The sequence below is a fragment of the Heterocephalus glaber genome, unplaced genomic scaffold (assembly GCF_053883595.1).
Source record: "Heterocephalus glaber isolate CG9 unplaced genomic scaffold, H.glaber_assembly_v1.0 deba00001606, whole genome shotgun sequence".
Classification (NCBI taxonomy): Eukaryota; Metazoa; Chordata; class Mammalia; order Rodentia; family Bathyergidae; genus Heterocephalus; species Heterocephalus glaber.
Window position 1 is genome coordinate 12197983 of NW_028258377.1, and position 13460 is coordinate 12211442.

Sequence of the window (13460 nt, forward strand, 5' to 3'; positions counted from 1 at the left end):
TTCTTATTTTTTCCCCATTCCCCTGCCCTCCCTTTAACCCCTCTACCCCTCCCTATTTACATAGACTTTGTTTCCATTTTTTTCATTTTCTCATATAAATTCCCCTCTCTCTCCTTTTGGAGACAGGGTCTTACTGTGTAGTTCTAGCTGGTCTTGAACTCACCAAGTAGTCCAGGCTGGTCATGGTGATCCTCCTGCCTGAGACTCTTTGAGTGCGGGAATTACAGGCATGTACCACCATGCCCAGTTTAGCAGTCTCTTTTACTGTAATATATTTTTAAAATTTAAACATTCATCATATTTTTCAATCACACCTTGCATATTTTCTTCCAGATATCAGAGCAGTGTAACAAGGTAATATAAAGCATGAGAAATGTTTATCATGATTGGTCATTCACATTGAATGAATAACAAATTGTGAACTGACAGTGGAATATAGTGGCATGAGGAGAAGGAGGGAAGTGGGTCCCCAGGACCCAGGAAGAATGTGAAGTGAGAACTGAAGTCCATAAAAAGAGTAAAGAGAGAGACTTCAATAAAGAAGAGGGAGGTAGCAAGCACCACTTTCTCCCAGAGCCCAGACTCATGACATGGGAATGGCAGGTTGAACCTCCAAATGCACAGTGACTACTGGCAACCCCAGAGGCCTCCACAGAGAAATGCACTAGTGGAACAGAGCAGTGGACTGCCGTGGACTGCAGTGGCTGGTGAGTTATTCAGGTTCAAATTTCACCCAGGAGAGCATGATTGGCTGGTAGCCATCTTGGAAAGGGCCCAGCTGAGCTTGAAACTCAGAACAGCTACAGCCCAACTGCATCTAGTGGCTCCCCGTGTCTCAGTGAGGGTCCTGAGTTCACATCAGCAGGAGTTCAGGAAGCAGAGTTCAAGTCAGCAGGAAGCTGAGTTCAAGCCAGCAGGAGGCACATGGACTGTTGCAGGCTCAACAAATCTGGTTCCAGCCTCTTAACTAGAAACCAGCCTGAACTTCAGTGGAACTAAAGGTGCAAACTGGCTGGGATTATCTACTACTCCACCATAAAGCTACAGCTGGATTGCTGGGATTAATTAATTCAGCTCTGGACTCTGTCTGGCCATGTTGTCTACCAGTGACAGCAGAGACACACCTTGAATTGGACTTTTTTTTCTTTTTCCTTTTCTTTTTTCCTATTTTCTAGTTCTTGTTTTGTTTTGTTTTTTCTTCATTGTTTAAACACAGTTTCTAGGTTTTTTTGTTGTTGTTCTATTCTTGTTTTTATTTCTTCCTTTCTCTTTCCCTACTGTCTTCTTCACCAGTTTCCCAAAGTTTGTATGATCTTCCTTTGTCCTCCCGTCTTGATTCTAATTTCTTCCTCTTCTTCTATTTCTCTATTTTCCCCCCAATCCCTTTTAAATCTTTTCCCCTAAGGGTAAAAATCTCCATATTAAGGGCCTATTTATCGCATTCAATTTTCTGGTTCATTTTATTATATAACCACAAATCTAGTTTATACAGTTAAAGGTGACAAATTAATAGCTACCACAGTTTGTCATTTTCTAGGCTGCATTTAATGCTATTGTTATTGCTGATTGTACTCCTTTAGCCAAGGTGACATAATTGCGCTAATCAGTTGTTCTTCCTGGTATCACAAGACTGAGATTGCCTAAGGGTCTTTAAAAAAAAAAAACTATAGTGGGCCAGGGATTTAGCTCAGTGGTTGAGCCACCTGCCTTGCAAGTGCAAGGACCCAAGTTCAATCCCTGGTACCAAAAAAAATAAAAATTTAAAAAACCTATAGGGTGGTGCCAAAGAACCCATGGATGTGTCAAGTAGGCAGAAGCTTATTACCCCCAAGAACAATAAACTCAAAATCGAAAAGCCAGCTATACTTGGAAGACACCTCTGAGAAATAGTCATTTCCTAAGGCTTCTGAATACTGGCAATAAAGCTACTTTCCATAAGCAATAAGCAATTGACAAGCATCAACCCGAGAATTAAACTTTAAAAAATAGAAAATGAGAAGACACTTAAACAAAATGCAACACCCCCAGACTTTCAGCTCACCAAAAGCAAACCCAGGGGCAATGAGGTGGAACAATCCAAAAGCCACCCACCTGAACTCTCTGAAATGGCAACAGTGAAAGTAACAAACCAAATGAATGAGGCTCTAGAAAAAATCAAATTAGAAATAATTTCTCAGATAACTACAGAGATGGTGACCAGAATGAAAGACATGCTTAGTGACTCTAGAGCAGATATAGATAAAAAAATACAGAGGAGCTCAGGAAAATGATGGAAACCATGAACTCCCAGTGGAGGAAATAAATGGAATCCATAAAGCAGATTCAAACAGATATCCAGGATATTAAAAACTCCATTGAAAGTATATACAGCAAAATGAGCCTATGTGAGGACAAAACATCAGATACTAGAAGGCAGGACTGTGGTTTGCAATCATGAAAAAAAAGATTTTTTAAAATAGAGAGGGACCTGAGGCCAGGGATTTAGCTCAGTGGTGCTGCTGCCTGCCTCACAAGTGCAAGGTCCCAAGTTTGATCCCCAGTACCAAAAAAATAAAATAAAATAAATGGAAAAACTTTCAAAGAAAATAGCGAGGAACCATCAGAAATCAATCCAGAAGCTGCTAAATGATGCAAAGAAGAATAACATAAGATTGATTGGAGTCAATGAAAAAGCAGGAGATAGTGCAAATGACATTAAAAAAAAAACCTTTTCACAGAAGTAATGGCAGAAAACTTCCCAAGAAGGAAAAAATAATTTGACATACAGATAAGTGAGGCATATAGAACTCCAATTAGCAGAGATCAAAAAAATCTTCCCCAAGGCATGTAATAGTAAAGATTCCAGAAATTCAACACAAGAACAGACTATTAAAACCTGTTAGAGAAAAGAAACAAATGACCTATAAAGGAAAGCCTATCAGAATCACAGCAGATTTCTCAAAACAAACCTTCAAGTCAAGGAGTGGTTGAAGCGAAATATTTCAAGCCCTAAAGGAAAATAACTTCCAACCCAGATTAATGTATCCCACAAAACTATCTTTCAAAATTGATGAAGAAATAAGATACTTTCATAACAAAGAACACCTGAAGAAATTCATGACCACCAAGCCAGCACTCCAAAGTGTTCTGAAAGATACCCTGGAAAGAGATAACAAGGATTACAACTCCATGAACCCCAACAGATTGAATCCACCAGGCACAGCAAGAAATTAAACAGAAGAAAGAAGGGAGCCAACAACAGGAAAATAACATGACAAGGACAAGCCAATACATATCAGTTAAAACCATTAATGTTAATGGTCTCAACTCACCAATCAAAAGAAACAGATTGGGAGAATGGATCAAGAAGCAAAATCCAAAAATATGCTGCAGACAAGAAACACATTTAGGGCCAGGGATTTAGCTCAGTGGTTCCACCACCTGCCTCACAAGCACAAGGTCCTGAGTTCAATCCCTGGTACCAAAAAACCCACATTTAATTAAAAAAGAAATTCATAGACTGAAAATCAAAGGATGGAAAACAATACACCATGCAACAGGAACCCAGAAAAAAAGCAAGGGTAGCTATTCTATTTGTGGACAACGTGAATTTCAAGCCAAGACTGATTAAAAGAGACAAAGAAGGTTACTACGTCCTTGTAAGGAAACAATCCAAGAGGAAGAGACAACAATCAAAAAATATATGTGCACCCAACTATATAAAACACATATTAATGGACATGAAAAATCAAACAAGCACTAATACAGTTGTAATGGAGGACCTCGATACCCCACTGTCACAAATAGACAGGTCAACAAGACAAAAAATCAACAATAAAATATTAGAATTGAACTAAACTTTTGAACAAATGGGCTTAGTAAATGTCTACAGTGTTTCAACCCACAACATCAGAATATACATTCTTCTCAGCAGCACATGGAATGTTCTACAAAATAGACCACATACTAGCTCATAGAAGATGCTTAACTAATTGCTAAGGAATTGAAATTATCCCATGCATATTATCAGGCCATAGTGCAATGAAATTAGAAATCATGGCAAAAGAAACCACAAGAATTTCATAAACACATGGAAATTAAATAACACCTTCCTCCAATGGGTCACAGATTAAATTAAAGAAGAAATCAGACAGTTTCTACAATTAAAGGATAATGCCAATACAACATACTAGAAGTTATGGGATGCAATGAAAGCAGTCCTATGAGGGAAATTTATAGCAGTGAATACGTACATCAGGAAAACAGAGAGGGCTCAAATAAACAACCTAATGTTGAACCTCAAGCTTCTAGAAAAAAAAGAGCAACTCAAGCTCCTATGAGGGAAGAAATTATAAAAATCAGAGCAGAAATTAATGCAATGGAGACTAAAAAAATACAAAGAATCAATGAATCAAAAAGTTGATTCTTTGAAAGATTAAATAAAATTGACAAACCTATAGCCAACCTTATCAAAAAAAGGAAAGAAAAGACTCAAAACTAGGCAATCAGGAATGAAAAGAGTGGAATCACAACAGATCCTGTAGAATTCCAGAAGATCATCAATAGCTACTTTGAAAACTTGTATTCTAATAAGACAGAAAACACACAAGAAATGGGAAGATTCCTAGATACATGTGAATTACTAAAACTGAATCCAGATATAAAAATACTAAATAAACCAATATCAGCCAAAGAAATTGAAGATGTAATTAAAAACCTACAAACAAAGAAAAGCCCAGGCCCTGACAGAATCACTGCTGAATTCTATAAGAACTTTAGAGAAGACTTAATGCTGTTATTTCTCAAATTCTTTAATAAAACTGAAAGGGAAGCAATACTCCCAAATTCATTCCTGGAAACAAGAACTACCCTGATACCAAAACCAGAGAAGGATCCAACCAAAAAAGGAAACTACAAGCCAATCTCCTTAATGAATATAGAAGCAAAAATCCTCAATAACATACTTGCAAACAGCATGCAGCAAATCATCAAGAAAGTTATACACCATGACCACGTAGGATTCATCCCAGGGATACAGGGATGGTTCAACATATGCAAATTAATAAATGTAATACACCACATTAACAGGGCCAAGGACAAAAACCACATGATCATTTCAATAGATGCAGAAAAAGCATTTGACAAAGTCCAACACCCATTCATGATTAAAAAAAAAAAATCCTTAACAGAAAATTAGTATATATGGTCTTTATTGCAATCTGATAAAAACCATCTACAAAAAACCAACAGTCAATATCATACTAAACGGACAAAAATCGAAAGCTTTCACTCTAAAATCAAGAATAAGACAAAGATGTCTACTATCACCACTCTTATTCAATATAGTTCTAGAAACATTAGCCAGAGCAATTAGACAAGAGAAAGAAATAAGAATAGGAAAGGAAGAAGTTAAATTATCATTATTTGAGGATGACATGATACTCTACATAGAAAAACCCAAAAGCTCCACCAGAAGACTTCTAGATTTAATAACCAAATTCAGTATCATAGCTGGCTACAAAGTCAACACTCAAAAATCAATAGACTTGGCGCCAGTCACTGAGCTGCCGCCGAGGACTCAGCTGCCTCCCCGTTGAGCCCCCTGCTTCCCGACGATCCGTCACCCCCTCAACCCCTGCCCGCCTTCTCCCACAGCCGCCTTCCGCAGGCCATTTCCACCGAGGAAAAGGAATCGTATCGTATGTCCGCTTATCCAGAACCGCCACTCTTTCGAACCCTTTGCTGATGCAAGTAAGGGTGATGACCTGCTTCCTGCCGGCACTGAGGATTATATCCATATAAGAATCCAACAGAGAAACAGCAGGAAGACCCTTACCCTGTCCAAGGGATCGCTGATGACTATGATAAAAAGAAACTGGTGAAGGCATTTAAGAAGAAATTTGCCTGACCAGGGATTTAGCTCAGTGGTTCCGCCACCTGCCTCGCAAGCGCAAGGACCCGAGTTCAATCCCTGGTACCAAAAAACAAAAAAACAAAAAGAAATTTGCCTGCAATGGTACTGTAATCGAGCATCCAGAATATGGAGAAGTAATCCAGCTCCAGGGTGACCAACGCAAGAACATATGCCAGTTCCTGATAGAGATTGGACTGGCTAAGGACGATCAGCTGAAGGTTCATGGGTTTTAAGTGCTTGTGGCTCATTGAAGCTTAAGTGAGGATTTCCTTGCAATGAGTAGAATGTCTCTTCTGTCCCTTGTCACGAGTTTAAAAACCTCATGGCTTGTATAATGTAACCATTTGGGGTCTGCTTTCCCTTGGACTAGTGTAACTCCTACATGCAATAAACTGAAAAGAGCCATGCCAAAAAAAAAAAAAATCAATAGCCTTTCTGTACATGAATAACAAACTCTCTTGAGAGAGAAATTAGAGAAATAATACCTTTCACAATAGCATGCAAAAAAATGAAATGCCTAGGAATCAATCTAACGAAGGAAGTAAATGACCTCTACATTGAAAACTACGTTACTCTGAAAAAAGAGATCAAAGGGGATATCAGAAAATTGAAAGATATCCCTTGTTCTTGGGTAGGAAGAACTAATACAGTGAAATGGCCATATTTCCAAAATTTTTATACAGGTTTAATGCAATTTTATCAAAATTCCAACATCATATCTCACAAAATTAGAAAAAACAATCCTAAAATTAATTTGGAACCAAAAGAGACAAAATAGCAAAGGCAATTGTGGGCAACAAAGGGAAGGCAGGGGGCATCACAATTCCTGACTTGAAATTATACTACAAAGCTATTCTGATAAAAACAGCATGGTTCTGGGGGGTGGGGTGGGAACCAGACCTGAGGATCAATGGAAGAGATTATAAACAGAAGATGCAGAAATAACTCCAGACATACTCAACCACCTTATCTTTGACAAAGGAGCCAAACCACTCCACTGGAAGACAGCCTATTTAATCAATGGTGCTGGAAAAACTGGCATTCCACATGCCAAAGATTGAAACTAGATCCATATCTTTCACTATGCACTACATAGGATCAAAGATCTAAATATTAAAACAGAAACAATATGCTGGAAGATATAATAGGTAGAATTCTCAAAGGCATTGGGGTAAGCAAAGACTTTATGAACAAAACCCGGATTCCACAGGAACTATTACAAAGAATCAACAACTGGGATCTCATCTTATTAAAAAACTTTTGCACAGTAAGAGAAGCCACTAAGAGTGAAGAAACAACCCACAGCATGGGAAAAAGTTTTTACCAGCTATTCCTCAGACAAAGGACTACTATCTAGAATATATAAAGAACTAAAAAGAAATCAGACCCCCAAAATTAAAAGATCCAGTCCAAAAATGGGCATCTGAAATGAACAGACACTTCTCAGATCAAGAAGTACAAACAAGAAATAAACATATGAAAAAATGTTCAACATCACTGGACATTCAATAGATGTAAATTAAAACAATGCTGAGATTCCACCTCACTACAGAAAGAATGGCTCTTATCAAGAAATCAACCAATGACAAAAGCTGGAGGGATCTGTGGGAAAAAAGGAACCCTTCTCCACTGTTGATGGGAGTATAGACTAGTGCAAACACAGTAGAAATCAGTGTGGAGATTCTTCAAAAAACTAAGACTAGAGGTTCCATTTTACCTAGCTATTTCCCTTCTTGGTATCTTGCTGAAAGAATGAAAAGCATCATACCACTGCAATATATGCACATTCATGTTTATAGCATCACAATTTGTAATAGCTAAATCTTAGAAACAGTCCAAATGCTCATTAACCAATGAATAGACAAAGAAGATGTGGGTTTTTTATACAATGGAATACTACTCTGCCATAAAGAAGGATGGGCTTCAGACATTTCTAGCTAAATGGGTACACCCTGAGACCATACTCATAAAGTGAAATAAATTGGACACACATGTTTAAATACTGCATTGTGTTTTTTTGGTGTGAAAAACTGAAAATGGAAATAAGAACTAAAATGCATAATAGATATTGGGAAATGGGAAGAAAATGTTCAAATGGAAAGGGGAACAGGGAGGGGGAGGGGGAAAGGAAGGTAGGGACAAGAAAAAAGGGAAAATAGAAAGAAAACATATAAGCAAAGCTTTTGTATATAGAGAGGAGAGGGGGGTTTGAGGGGAGGTGGGGAATGGCAAAAAAAGAGGTGGGAGGTATCATGTACAGGTGTAAATTCATAATGATGAGTGTTATCATTATGCATATCTAAAATGTGCCAAGGGCCTGCCTGGCAAGCACAAGGTCCTGAGTTCAATCCCCAGAACGAATAAATAAATAAATAAATAGTACCCATAAATGTTTTGCTTCCCAAAAAATGTGGTACTTTCATACAATAAAATACTACTAACCAATAAAAAGGAATGAGCTATTGATACATACTATAATGTGGATGACTCACAAAATAAGTATGCCAAGAGAAAGAAGCCAGGCAAAGAATGCATACTATATAAAAACTCACATTACTCTGTAAATACCCAAAGCAGATCAGTGGTTGCCTGGGGCAGAAGGAAAGGAGTGAGAAGCAAGTATGACAATTAAGTGGAATCATGTGGCTGAATTCTCACCAACAGCATGTGAATGGAAAATAAATACTAGTCATTTCTGGCTCACAAAAATGGCCCACATGATCCTCTATCTTCCTTCCCATCTTCTAGGTGAATGAGAAAAACTTGGAGAGCCTACTTGAAGCAGAGCTGCAAAATAGGAGACTGGATGCCTGAGTAACTATAAGAAGAAGGAAAGTCTCCTTCAACCAGCATTGGACTGTGACACGAACAAGAATATTCACAGAGTGGAAATCTGAACTTACAAACTACTACGGTTTGGATAAGGGTCCCCCAAATGTCCATGTCTTAAAAACTTGATCCTAGGGTGACACAGTTGGGAGGGGTTGGAGGAGGCGGGGCCTTATCATAGGTCCTTACATCATTGGAGGCATGCCCATGAAGGGGTGTTAAACTCTTGACATTTGAGGACTGTTTGTGATAGCAGTTATCCAACCCTGATTAATACATCATATCTAATGTAATCATTCTTCTAGAAGATACCTGGTCGGTCTCCTTAAAGTAAGGTTCCACACAGGGGTTCAGGCTGGTTCCCTGAGGCTGGCAAATTGGACTCATTACTGATAGTAGCTAGGTCAGCCTTAGGCATAAGAAAGTGCATATTACAGTACTGACGCAGTTTTCTCATGAACCCACTGAACAAGCTCTGAAGTGGCTCAGGAAGGAGTCTGACAGACACAACAGGGCCATACTTCCCTTCAGTCTTTTAAGAGATTCTTCCAATGAACATTTACCTGAGACAAAAATACTAACTGTATGCTCTGAAGCTATATGGGAAGTATACTTACATTTGTCTACCTCACAAGATCCTGTCACTAAGCCTTCAATTTTTCTCCTTCCAAGTCTCTGATCATGGACTATGCCATTATTCAGTACCCAGGAATTCATGTGTCTTTATTCCAAGTTCTCTGCACAGACTTCCCTTTTCTATACACTTAGGCTGTCTCTAAAGAAGACTAGAACACCCTAAAAATATACTTCTGGCTGGAAACAGTATACCACACGGAGACATCTGTAAATTGGACTTTAGATTTTTTTCTTCCTCCATCAACCCATCAAAAACAACACTTAGGGCCAGGGATTTAACTCAGTGGTTATGCCGCCTGTCTCGAAAGCCCAAGGACCTGAGTTTGATCCCCGGTACCAAAAAAACCCAACGCTTGATGAGACCATTAATACAGATTAAGGGAAGAGTGGTAGAAGAGGAATGCAAGCAATTCACTCAGGCAAACTACTTGTACTATGCTTTACAACTTGCTTGGACCTGGGCCATATATGTCACTTCCTCTTGATGACAGAGTGCTGCTGGCCACCCACCCTGGCTACATTGATGTCATGGCTGGGTAAATAAGATAACACTAAGTTTAGGTGACACAGTCATCTGGTATATCATGGTCAACTATCCAATTTCACCAGATCCCTGCAGCAAGCCAGGAACTTCCAAAGGAAAACAACTATTTGCTAAAGGAGGGTACTGAATGACTCTGAAATCCAATGCTCGAGTATAAAGGCCAAAACTAGAAAAACTTACTCTGCAGCCTGGTCCTAAAGAAAATTTTCTCTCCTTGAATGTTCCCCCAATTTAATTTGGCAGCTTTCAAGTGACTCTGTTACTGGTCAAAATAATGTAGCTAAAGTCCAATTTATAGATGGCTAACTCCCAAGTTTACAGATGCCTACCAGTAGCTCACACCTATAACCCCAGCACTCTAGGAGGCTGAGGTTTGAGGATCAAAAGTTCCAGCCCAGGCTGGACACTTTAGTGAGATCCTGTCTCAAAATAAAAAAAAAATTTTAAGGTCTGGGAATGTAGTATAAGGCTCTGGGTTCAATTCCCAGTACTGCAAAGAAGAGGAGAAACAGAAAGAGTAAGAAGAAGCCTCCAGGGCCAGGGATTTAGCTCAGTGGTTCCAGCACCTGCCTTGCAAGCACAAGGTCCCGAGTTCAGTCCCCAGCACCAAAAAAAAAAAAAAAAGAAGACCCCTCTACACACCAAGTATTGTACTCTTTCTTAGTGGTAGGAAATGTGATATATACAACAGTTTGTTTTTCACTTTGTAAGGAATATCTTAACACATCCACTATGGTTTGAATTTCCCCCTGGAGGTTCATGTTTTGGAAGCTTGGTTCCCACTGTGACTACATTAAGAGGTGATAGGACTTTGAAGAGATGGAGCCTGATGGGAAGTCAAAAGACTGGGCTCTCCCAGTGCTCTGGCTTCCTGTCTTGTCATGTGGTCTCTACATCTTGCTTGCACTCCCACTGTTGTGGTGTCACTCACTGTGAAGTGAGAGATCACCAGAGCCATGATGATGCTGGCATTATGCCCTTTAACTTCCAGAACTGTAAGCTAAATTAACTTCTTTTCTTTATATGCTACCCAACCTCAGGTATTTCATTACAGTACTAGAAAATGGATCAATACAATGCTCCACAGCCCTAGGTGGTACACTGAGTAGACAGGCCCCTATATATTTGTGGGATTTATTATCCATCCTCTGGCACACATATCATGCCTTATCAAATCATCTAGGGAATCTACTACTTTCTGCTCTCAAATCCATCAGGATGACATCATCAATTGCATAGCTGATTAGCCTGATATCCATTGGAATAGTGATTTGGTCAAAAATCCTACAAACCAGGCCAAGGATGTAGCTCAGTGGCACTGCACCTGCCTGGCAAGTGCAAGGTCCTGAATTCAATCCCTGGTTCTGTTAAAAAAAAAAAAATCCTACAAATCAAGTGTGTCTAGAGAATGACATAGCCCAGAAACAAGTTAGTAAAGGTTTACTGCTGCCTTTGCTAAATGAATACAAACTATTGTTGATGTTTGGTACAGTAGCTCCCCTTCAGCAGTTTCACTTCCCACAGAATCAATTACCTGAGGTCAATTGTGGTCCAGTAATACTAAATGGAAAACTCCAGAAATAAAAATTAAATTTTAAATTATGAGCAGCTCTGAGTAGTACAATGAAATTTCACACAATCCCTCTCTGTTTTGCCCAGGATGTGAATCATCCCTTTGTCTATACACTACCTATTAAGTTACTTAGAACCTGTCTTGGTTATCAGATTGATTATGGTATTACAGTGCTTGTATTCAAGAACTTCTTACTTAATAATGGTCCCAAAGCACAGGAATAGTGATGCTGGCAATTTTATTAACATATATTGTGAAAACTATACTATTATCAGTTATTGTTGTTGTTCTCTTATTATACCTAATTTACAAATTAAACGTTATCATACATATGTATGTGTAGGAAACACACACACACACATATATATATACATATATATGTATATGTGTGTGTGTGTGTGTGTGTGTGTATATATATATATATATATATATATATATATATATGTATACCCCAGTGCTACCCATGGTTTCAGGCATCCATTGGAAGTTTGGAATGTATCCCCCATGGATAAAAGGGAACTGCTATATAGAAGAATAAGCAGTTACTAGACTTCTGATTGATTGCTGGGAATCAGTAATTGCCAATCTGCTCCAAGAAGACTGCATCTGGAAGAGTGCCTACAATTGGAGTTTATCATAATTCCTCTATTCTTTTTTATTTTATTTTATATATTAGTGCTGAGGATTGAACCCAGGGCTTCATGCATGCAATGCAAGAGCCCTATCACTGAGCTATATCTCTGGCCCTATATTTTAGGGCCAGAGATATAGACATCCCCCCAAAGCCTCATGTGCTCATAGGTAGGGCTTTTTGGTGCTGGCAGGATCTACGGTGTGTGATACTGGGATTAAGGTTGTGTAATACTAAATTAGCCCACTGATTGGAATTAGCATAGTTTGGGGAGGATGGGGCACAGTTGCTCTGGGAGGGTTGTGGCACCTGGGGCTGTGTGGTTGGCCCTAAGCTTGCTCTGACAAAACAGTTCTGAAGGTGTGAAACTCTCCACCTTCCCCATAAGGCTTGCGGTAAAGGAGCTGGGTGTGGGTCCGTGATCTCAAGCTCAGAAGGCTGGTCTCTCACTGAACCACAGTTACAAATAAAGACCTACCAATAGTGGCGAACCTATGGCATGCGTGCCGCAGCAGTAGCAGCTGTTTATTATCATTGAAAGCTCTAAAACTTTCGCCATCACTGACCTTGACAATCCCTTGGTCTGTTTCAACTCAGCCCATGATCTCTGGCTGGATGAAGATAAGCAACATTTCATAGGCCTTGCATAGCCTCAGTGTTTCTTTTTCAAAAAATGGAAATGATCCGTACCTGCTTTGAGGGGTTGTTGGAAGGAATCAGGCCAGGAGTGTGAAAGTACCGTAGGAAAAATTAATTCATTCGGCCATTTTACAGAAAACAAGACCCTAACCCACCCAGCGCGATTACCAGTGTTTCTGCACTAGGTTACATCTCCCAATTGGCTTTTCGTTCATAGACCTCAGGGCGATAACCTTACTAAAAATGGCGCAGGCGGCTTCAGGAGTTGGTGCGGCGGCGCGGACTCCCTGTGCCCTCTGACCTGCTGGCAGCGGGCGGAGGGGGGAGTCGGGCGCCGCCATATTGGCTGTTGTCCTGTGAGGGGAGCGGCGGCAGCGGCGGCGCGAGTGGTGCGAGGGAGCGGCGCGAGTGGCAGGCAACATGACTCGGAGGCGGAGCAGGCCGAGCGGCGGCGCGGGCCGGCGTGAGCGGGCACGGGCCCCGGGGCTGCAGAAGCTCCAGGCGCCTGAGTCCCCCCCGCCGCCGCCAAGCTTGGAAGCTGCAGCGGGTGCAGGGCCTCAGGAGGCGCCGGCGGAGCCCGACCGCGACGGCCCCAGGGAGGAAGATGAACCCAAGCTGGTGCCTGGCCCGCAGGTAGGAGCGAGCGAGGCGACTTGATGGTCGGGCGCTTTCATCTCCTCTGAGCTGGAGCGGGGCTGGGTTGGGCATGGACCAT

General features: G+C 40.4%; 1 protein-coding gene, 1 long non-coding RNA gene and 1 pseudogene across 12 annotated transcripts in view; 2 read left to right on the forward strand and 1 right to left on the reverse strand.

Moving 5' to 3' along the window:
* The window catches only part of LOC147822930 (uncharacterized), a 62884-nt gene extending 49741 nt beyond the window's left edge, over window positions 1-13143 (reverse strand). Inside the window, exon 1 of the long non-coding RNA XR_015444751.1 lies at window positions 12797-13143. This is a non-coding gene — a long non-coding RNA (uncharacterized LOC147822930). The remainder of the gene's footprint in view (window positions 1-12796) is intronic.
* LOC147822931 (eukaryotic translation initiation factor 1-like) lies at window positions 1794-6446 on the forward strand (annotated as a pseudogene).
* Window positions 13067-13460, forward strand: part of Fam193b (family with sequence similarity 193 member B) — a 33327-nt gene continuing 32933 nt past the window's right edge. For 4 of the 11 annotated variants that reach the window (XM_087194744.1, XM_087194748.1, XM_087194751.1 and 1 more), the window contains exon 1: window positions 13240-13378. Coding sequence is in view for 3 of the 11 variants with exons in the window: in XM_013078052.3 (XP_012933506.1) it covers window positions 13166-13378 (213 nt within the window). In the remaining 8 variants the exon portion in view is untranslated. Of the gene's footprint in view, window positions 13379-13460 lie in introns of all 11 variants that reach the window. The other 7 variants (XM_004836231.3, XM_021238755.2, XM_087194752.1 and 4 more) reach the window with 5 other exon arrangements.